Source organism: Ahaetulla prasina, chromosome 2, assembly GCF_028640845.1.
Source record: "Ahaetulla prasina isolate Xishuangbanna chromosome 2, ASM2864084v1, whole genome shotgun sequence".
Taxonomy (NCBI): Eukaryota; Metazoa; Chordata; class Lepidosauria; order Squamata; family Colubridae; genus Ahaetulla; species Ahaetulla prasina.
Window position 1 is genome coordinate 228,084,886 of NC_080540.1, and position 9,703 is coordinate 228,094,588.

The following is a 9,703-nucleotide window of genomic DNA, read 5'->3' on the forward strand; positions in this document are numbered from 1 at the left end:
AAGTCAATAGGATGGCCACAAATAAAAAAAATTTCCTTGCTCTTGCTCATCATATGCCTTGTCTATAAATTGAAGTAAGAGGCATATTCATTCTTTCGTTGACTAAATTAAAAGTCCTGAGATAGTAGAATGTTGTATTACAGATAAATGTGCTATTTAATTATCCAATATAGAGTTCTAGTTGGGAAAATAACCCATTTGCAAAAAAAATGGATAGCAAAGATTAGGATGGCATCAGTCACAAATTTATAATTACTTCTTTTGCCCTTAGACCAGGATTAAGAATCCTGTGAAGCAATTCTTTACGCGAGCCCAAGTATTTGGCATCAATGCTATTGAGATCCATGTGGAGCACAACCTTTGGTCAAAAACTGAACATTTCCATTATGTCCAGGTGCTTGCTGTCTTTGATAAAGTCTGCTATAATCTTTTTTGGCCATTCCTTTCCATCTTTATTCATATATATTGAGGGTGTCCAAACTTGGCAACTTTAAGACTTGTGGACGCTGAAGAATTCTGGAAGTTGAAGTCCAAAAGTCTTAAAGTTGCCAAATTTGGATACCCCTGATACTGTATATATGGTCCTAATATAGAAGCATTTTGATTTGGTTCAAGCCTGGACTTTTCTCTTGCCTAGTTGTAGTTCTTTCTCAGTTGGTGCTTAAAATCCATTCCAAGGGCCAGAGTACCCTTGCTAAGTTATTTTTCTGCTTTCTTACTTAGAGACTTTCCATCTGTTTTGCCTTTAAAAATATTATTTTCTTCTAAAAAACACACCTGTGAAATCCATATCCAGATTCCATGCATGATGTGGTTGTAAAAGCCAGCTTCTGAGGGGAATTGTAGCACATAAGTACCACAATTAATGTTGTAGCTGAATGGTGACCATTAATTCTTTCAAAATTTAACCAAATTGCTTAAGGCTCTGGACTTTTTTTTTTACAGAGTTAATTACTCCATTAAGCAGTTAGCAACAAACAAACACAGAGTCAAAATATACATTTTTACAATTAAAAAATGCTTTGGGGAGTCTTCATGTTTTGAGTGTGTATGTGTGTGTTTGTGTGTGTATGCTTGTTTTTTAATAGTACGCATGGATCTGACATCTTTATATGAGATCCGTAAGATTTCTTTCTCTGAATTTAATTTAAAAATCAAAACAAATACATTCTTCCTTCCAGGTATCAGCAGTGTTTTTATGGGGTAAATCTGTCCAGTCTCCGTAATGCAGCTGTAGATGAGTACTTCAGACAGCCCATTGTAGTAAGTTAACTGCTATTTTTTTTAATGTTTTGTCTTTCTTTTGCATTATATTCCAAAGACAGCCATTCTTCCCCATCTGGGAGCTTTTGAGATTTCCCAGAACATGTCCTTCAAAAAGGCTCAGTTTTTCAAAGTTCTCACTGATTGATTGTTCTCATCTTAGCAAAGCCACATTTTGCTCTTTTACAACTTATTAAAGTTAGCCTATAATATCCTGTCTGAGGTCTTCATTAAAATCAACCTCTACCTTCTGTCCTTAACTCTTCATACTTTTTTCCTTTTTTGTATAGCAGTAGTCCTCAGTTAACCAACACTTGGTCAACAACCGTTTGAAATCACAAAGATGCTGAACAGGTGGTACAGGTAGTTCCCGACTTACAACAGTTCATTTAGTGACCATTCAAAATCACAGCGGCACTAAAAAAATGACGTATGACAATTTTTCGCAGTTAGGACCATTGCAGCATCCTCATGGTCACATAATTTATATTCAGACACTTGATAACTGGTTCATATTTATGACGGTTGCGGTGTCCCGGAGTCATGTGGTCCCCTTTTGCAACCTACATACAAGCAAGGTCAACGGGGAAGCCAGATTCACTTAAGAACCATGTTACTAACTTAAGAACTGCAGGGATTCATTTAGCAACCATCGCGAGAAAAATCGTAAAATGGGGCAAAACTCACTTAACAAACTTCTCATTCAGCAACATAAATTTTGAGCTCAGTTGTGGTAATAAGTCAAGGACTACCTGTACTTGTCATCGGTCCTCAAAGTCAAAGTTCTTGGCCATCCCAGGGCCAGATGGTCATACGTGATTTGCACTCATGACAGTTGCAAGATCCCATTTCATGTGATCACCACTTGCGATTCTTCTTGCCAGCTTCCCAGAAGCAAAGTCAATGCGGAAACTGGCATGGAAGTTTGTAAATTGCTTTGGTAAGCCACTCGTATTCCTGCATTTCCTGAAGAGCCTGGCTATGGAGTACGAGAGCTTAGGAGTCTCATAGGTCATAATGTATGTGCGTGCCTGCAATTCCACCTGGCCATTCCACCCACAACCCTTATGCACCTTCTCCGACCTGACTTACCTGCCTGCTGGCCTCCTTACAAGCCAACTAGGACTTAAGACTTCCTTCCAGCCTTTGACTTTGCCTATTGGAAGCTTGCAGGAAATTGAAAGGAGATCCTTGCTTAATGACTTACAATCCTTGCTTAAGGATGGCAAGCTGTTCCAGGATTAACTCCTAAGTGATGCAGTCACACGATGTCCTGTTTTTCAATCCTGTTGCTTAACAATTTTAAAAACTGCATAGAAATGGCATCAGAAGTACTCATTTTTAAATTGATTCACTTATTTATGCTAAACTGAAGATATATAGAAAAAGAGCCTGGAAATTACATTATAAATGAAAGAACTCCAAAACTTTTAACTGCATTGCTAAATCTCCTTTGCCTCTTCGTTAATTTTTTTTTTGTCACAGGCCCAGACAGTAGTGGGAATATATGTGTTATTTGATTGCTTGAAAATATTCATCAGTAACAAATATTGCTAATTTTTAAAAAGCTATAATGTATGATAATTTGATCCAAAGCAATGAAAAATATATAATTTATTGTTGAAATGAATTCAGAGGATTTTATTTAGACAGGAAGAATTAATGTAGAACATGTTTATGAAAATGATTTTTAAGTGAAAGACATAACAGATTTATTTATGAAAATGTATATTATTTATTTACTATATTTCTTCCAAAAACGGGGTGAGTGGGAATCAAGTGGAATTATGTAGGACTCTGGCGTTCTGGAGCTGCTATTTGTTTCTCTACAATGTGCCAATTTCTATTATATAATAATAAATAGTTTTGGCCTCTTTTACACCTCAAGATTACTTTCACTGGTCCCAAAGTTTTCATGCTTGATAATTACCTGTATCGGTTATTACCTGGATGAGCAATTTGTAAGAAATATCAGAGCTGTAGGCTAGACTGGATTGTAAAAAAAAATAATCTTAGAAATTGGCAGTAATAAATCACTTCCATGCAACTAAGAAACAAAATGAACTTGCCAAAGAAGAAAACAGGAACTTAGTTTGACTTGAAGGAGACTTAACATTTATTTTGGCTTGGGTTGGTGTTGGGTTGGTGATATATACAAGGAAGGAATTCTTAAACTTACCACCAGTTTGCTTCTTACACATGTGCACACCCACTAAGATGTTGCCTAGTCCCATTAGAGAATGTAACAATCTCACATGAAAATGCAAATATCTCATAAAACCTTGAGATTCTATCTTAAAATCTTATGAAAAATCATGTGAAAACATTGAAGTGATTTCACAAGATTTCAACAAATTTATTTTGTTGAATTGTGATTTCATACGGAAGTTGTCAGACCTAATTATCAACCCTACTCTAGATTATAATATGAGTTCTTTCTTTTCTATTTTTATTTGAAGGACACATTTGACATTCGAATTTTGATGGCCCGGACTGTGAAATACACTGTCAGTTTTCTAGAAGCAGAAGAGGAAGATTTGCATAGGTGAGAGTCTATCATTCCATTTCACACTGTTCCATTTTAAACTACTATTTGTTGGTATAGTTTTCACTTTATTAGCAAGCTAGTCACTGTAGGGATACACTCAAAATATGTAGTTCTTTCTAGAGTAATGTACTTTAGAAAGCCAGTCTGGTTAAGGCATCAGACTAGAAACCTGGAGATCTTAAGTTCCAATCCTGCCTTAGACACAAAGCCAGCTGGGTGACCTTAGACCAGTTACTCTTTCTAAGCCCTAGGAAGCAGGCAATGGCAAACCACTGCTGAAAAACCTTGCCAAGAAAACTGCAGGGACTAGTCCAAGCAGTCTTCAAGAATTTGACACAATTGAATGGAAGGAAAAAAAGTGACCCAACCCATGTGCATTGGCATTTTGTTGTATGACATCCAACTTAGGCAAGTCTTAGATAACTGGATAGGAAAAGTTGTTATAGCCACTCCATGCATTCTGATGTTACTTCTAAAATGTGTTCTTGAAACATAGAATTTGGTCTTGTAATGAGAGTACAAATGAACCTAGAAATTTTTTTTGTCTGTGAGTTTTGATGGCCTCAATTGAAAAAAATTTCTTTGCCTTTATGCTTGAGTTATTTTTTTAAGGACTGCATGGTGCTAAATTTAGTAAATAAGCTCAGTAAATATTTAATCCAGAAAAGCTAATATTATTGATACAATTCCTTGGATGAATATCCATTTAATTTGATTTCTAATCAGATGTTTTAAGGATGCCGATCTTCATGACACTTTCATATTTTTAATTGCGGTTTTCTAATTATGTTGTTAATCTTTTTTTATTTCCTTCTGCAGAGTGGAAATCCCTTTTGTATTTCAAATGATGCAATCTGGATTAATTCACGGCTTGGCATTTTGGTTTGATGTGGCATTTGTTGGCTCACTGTATGTATTTTTCTTTCTTTCCAACATTGATTGAGTTGGCCACATCAAAAGCAAATACTAATTGAGGCTGTTTTAGAGAATGCGGTGAATCAAAAACAAATCACATCCTGAGTGAATTTAGGATATCATCCAGAAATTAGCACTTTACAGGACAGATGGGAGGAAAGGAAAGAATCTAAAATCCATGGCAATAAAAATAGACTAGGAATCTTGCTGCACCTTTAGGATTGACCAACATTATAGTCGCATATGCTTTTGTAAGCAAAAGCTCCCATCATCAGAAGTTTATATCCCAATGAAATTGGTTAGCCTTAAATCTGTTACCAGACTAAGTCTATTTTGTCATTTTAAAGCAGGGGTCTCCAGCCCTGCTCCATGGATCACCAGCTGTGCCACACAAATAAGTGTAGTCCCAGCCGCTGGATGTAGGCAGGATGCATGACCCTCTGGTCCACGGAAAAACCTTTCTCCATGGAACCAGTCCCCAGTGCCCAAAATGTTGGGGGCCTCTGTTTTAGAGTATATATTTAGAGCGTATATTTAGAGCATAAATCTTCTGCTGAAAGAAACACTTTGTCTGGGAACTATAACTCTTTTATTAGAGGATAGTTGGGGATAGATGGGGAACTCATCAAATTTGCAGATGACACCAAGCTGGCAGGAATAGCCAACACTCCAGAAGATAGGCTCAAATTACAGAAAGATCTTGACAGACTTGAACATTGGGCGCTATCTAACAAAATGAAATTCAACAGTGAAAAAAGTAAGGTTCTACATTTAGGCCAAAAAAACAAAATGCACCGGTACCGTATATGTGGTACCTTGCTCAATAGTAGTACCTGTGAGAAGGATCTTGGAGTCCTAGTGGATAACCATTTAGATATGAGCCAGCGGTGTGCAGCAGCTGCGAAAAAAGCCAACACAGTTCTGGGCTGCATAAACAGAGGGATAGAATCAAGATCACGTGAAGTGTTAGTACCACTTTATAATGCCTTGGTAAGGCCACACTTGGAATATTTCATCCAGTTTTGGTCGCCACGATGTAAAAAAGATGTTGAGACTCTAGAAAGAATGCAGAGAAGAGCAACAAAGATGATTAGGGGACTGGAGGCTAAAACATATGAAGAACGGTTGCAGGAACTGGGTATGTCTAGTTTAATAAAAAGAAGGACTAGGGGAGACATGATAGCTGTGTTCCAATATCTCAGGGGTTGCCACAAAGAAGAGGGAGTCGGGCTGTTCTCCAAAGCACCTGAGGGTAGAACAAGAAGCAATGGGTGGAAACTGATCAAAGAAAGAAGCAACTTAGAACTAAGGAGAAATTTCCTGACAGTTAGAACAATTAATAAGTGGAACGACTTGCCTGCAGAAGTTGTGAATGCTCCAACACTGGAAATTTTTAAGAAAATGTTGGATAACCATCTGACTGAGATGGTGTAGGGTTTCCTGCCTGGGCAGGGGATTGGACTAGAAGGCCTCCAAGGTCCCTTCCAACTCTGTTGTTATGTTATGTTATTAAGGGGAAACTCCATCTATTCTCAAAATAAATTTTCATTTTTTCCTATTGATTTCTCATTTTAAGGGTAACAGTTTGGCTCTCCACTGCTCCAACAGAGCCTCTGACCCATTGGTATCAAGTGCGCTGCCTTTTTCAAACTCCTCTCTTTGCCAAAGAAGGGGAAACACTTTCAGGGGAAGTCTTATTTGTAGCAAATAAACGGTAAGTAGATTTTTTTTCATGGTTGTACGAAAGATTAATTCTGTCCAGTTGTCTTACGTAATGTCTAGTCACTACTGGAATAATTATTTTTAGTGGAATAACGTTAGTTGTTTTCTGTCATTTTGAACACTGGTGGAGTCAATAGAGGTGTATTTTGGGCAATCTGATGTAGCAGGAAATGTGTTTAGCTGGAAAAAAAATGCTAGCAGGACCTGCAAAAAAAAATAAATATATAAATAAGAACTAGCACGTGCATATTAATACAGTAGAGTAGAAGTTAGTCGCTTTGGATGTCCAGAATCTCCAGCTTTTGAGGGCTGGTGGACACATAGGAAGACATGTATAAGTGTTCTTGCCAAATGGTTGCCTGAAGGGCTTCCCCATTACGTTATATTAAAAGTCAAAAAATTCTGAAATGATTTATCTTGGTCTGATTTTTTTTTTACGTCTCAAAGACTTGGCTTTTTAACAGGGGTGTGTAGACTTTCTGTATCCGCTGTAGTATTCTGTTTTTGAGGATGGGTCACAAGTCACTTTTTTTTGAAGCTGCCATAACTTCAACTGTAGTTAAATAAACAGTTGTAACTCAAGGACTACTTCTACCAAAGGGACTTATTTGTAATACCATGTTTCCCTGAAAAGAAGACCCTGTCTTATATTATTTTGAACACTGAAATAAGCGCTTGGCCTTATTGCCATGCATTCAAAAGCCCAATTGGTCTTATTATCAGGGGATGTCTTATTTTGGGGGAAACAGGATAGTTCAATTTTATCTTAACATTATTTACAACATTACTGATAATGTTATGCACTGATACAAAATGTTTCTTTTGTATCTCCATTGGAAAGCCCTCACTCCCAAATTCAGTACTGCTAATACATGAGCCATGGTGGCGCAGTGGTTAGAATGTAGTACTGCAGGCTACTTCAGCTGACTGCCGGTTGTCTGCAGTTTGGCAATTCAAATTTCACCAGGCTCAAGGTTGACTCAGCCTTCCATCCTTCTGAGGTTGATAAAATGAAGACCCAGATTGTTGGGAGCAATATGCTGACTCTGTAAAACTGCTTAGAGAGGGCTGTGAAGTGGTATATAAGTCTAATTGCTAATTGCTATTGCTATTTTTACAAGAAAAAGTTGTGCAGAATGTTTACAAAACAGCACAAAACAGTAATTTCATTCCAGGGTCAAATGATTAAAAAAAAAAGAGTATCTACTCACTTATTGTTCAATAAAGATTATATAACCAATTGCTTACATTAAAACTGTATTTTAATGTATTTATGTATTTAACTGTCTTTATGATGCAGGCAGAGTTATGACATCCAGATTGTTGCCATAGTGGATGAGACAGGCTTTAAATCAGGCAATGTGCTTGATTTAAAGAATCCATTCTTTAGGTAAGAGGTGCCTTGAGCTTTGATTCATAGTAATTGCTATGAATTATAAAATGATTTCTATTTAAGAATTTATAAGTAAAAATCAAATGCTGCCTCTTCTCAGGAAGAAGAAACATTGCTTGTTAGCATTGAACCCAGAGCATAAACTTTTGCCATCTATAAGTGACTAGAGCAGGACCCCCCAACACACCCCTATTTCTCCAATTTAGTTTCACCCACTCAGTTTGGTGCAATGTTGGGTACCTCTTAATCTCCAGTTTTCTCATAATGTCTTCATTGTAATTGTAATGTTGTGAATATGATGATGTGGCCACCATGATATGATACAAATTAGATTTATGGCCAGGTGGGTGATTTTAATGAAAATAAACGAAAGCATATGGCTTTCATTATATCACTGCATGCATCCAGATAGAGCTTTCATTGTGCAAATTCTATCTGCCGAAACATCTTATATGCATTATCCAACTTTTACTTTTTGAAACATTTTTATAGGTACGCTTAGATTTGATGAAACTAACCTGCTGGAAGAACAGCCAGGATTATAAACAAACCAAGGAGTCTATGAACAGTTAAATACGAGCATATTGGCATTGCTGCTTCTGTGAAATCTGTATGTACGTATTAAAAAAAAATATTTTCTACAAATTGTATAATATTTGTGAAAACTATTTTTTCAGATGTATATCTCCAGCATTTAAACACATCTGTTTGGAACTGTAATCCACTGTAATGAATAAATGATACTTGGTTGACATAGCACTTTTACTTTGAAATTTGTTATGGTGGAATCAGCAGGAACAAGTAAATATGTACTGTATAAATTTGAAATGTTAGTCCTACGTTGTTCTTTGGAATTATTCTATTTATCAATGGAGACCCTCAATCATCCAGTTCATGATTACCCCAAAAGTGTTTTTTTCCAAAAGGCAACTGGATTTTCTTGGTTTTTTTCTTTGAAAACATTTTATTTCTTGAATGAGAAGCACATTTTCAAAGGAAAAACCAAGGAAGTTCAGTTGCCTTTTAGAAAAAAGCATCTTTGGGATAATTATTCTGTTTGTTCCAACTTTAATGAAATTGGATTGCTACAGGAGATTGTATTTGGTTTCTCTTTGTAATGCTGACATTCCTTTCACTTTTATTGCTTTCCCTGAAATATTTTTAACATACCGGGTAACATATGAGCCATGGTGGCACAGTGGTTAGAGTGCAGTACTGTAGGCTACTTCTGCTGACTGCCGACTGACTGAAATTTGGCAGTTCAAATCTCACCAGGCTCAAGGTTGACTCAGCCTTCTATCCTTCCGGAAGTGGGTAAAATGAGGACCCAAAATTGTTGGGGGCAATATGCTGACTCTGTAAACCACTTAGAGAGGGCTGTAAAGCACTGTGAAGCAGTATATAAGTCTAAGTGCTATTGCTATAACCTACCTCGTGTGTATGTATGTATGTGTGTGTATGTGTATGAATAATATGAACAAAAAGCTATTATTATACTTCAATCTGTTTTAGTATAGGCAATGTAATTTAAATATTAAAACTTTTAAATATCTAGAGTTTATTTTCAGCTAGCCAATAATAAATAATTAACTACCTTGTGGCAAAAGGCATGAGAGTACTTACTTGATGGACGTCACCAACCTATAACAATATTAATGGTTGGGGGAAGGGGAAACAACTCCTGTGAGTCACTCAACAATGCAGCCTTCTTAAAATCAATTTTAGATTGAAGAGCATATAACATCTGCATCCATTTGTATATATTATGCAAATATATACAAATATATGTAAAATATAAAGAGGTTTCAACAGAGTGATTTTCAAAAATGTATTATAATCACCACCATCCTTCCCCAGTCCTA

At 36.5% G+C, this 9,703-nt stretch overlaps 1 protein-coding gene across 2 annotated transcripts in view; it reads left to right on the forward strand.

Annotated features, from left to right (window-relative positions):
• The window catches only part of LOC131191655 (histone-arginine methyltransferase CARM1-like), a 60,346-nt gene extending 51,753 nt beyond the window's left edge, over window positions 1–8,593 (forward strand). For both annotated transcript variants that reach the window (XM_058170020.1, XM_058170021.1), the window contains exons 8-13: window positions 1,182–1,263; window positions 3,723–3,808; window positions 4,631–4,720; window positions 6,303–6,440; window positions 7,749–7,838; window positions 8,334–8,593. In XM_058170020.1, coding sequence (XP_058026003.1) covers window positions 1,182–1,263; window positions 3,723–3,808; window positions 4,631–4,720; window positions 6,303–6,440; window positions 7,749–7,838; window positions 8,334–8,343 — 496 coding nt within the window. In that variant the 3' untranslated portion in view covers window positions 8,344–8,593. The remainder of the gene's footprint in view (window positions 1–1,181; window positions 1,264–3,722; window positions 3,809–4,630; window positions 4,721–6,302; window positions 6,441–7,748; window positions 7,839–8,333) is intronic.
• The last annotated feature ends 1,110 nt before the right edge of the window (window positions 8,594–9,703 follow it).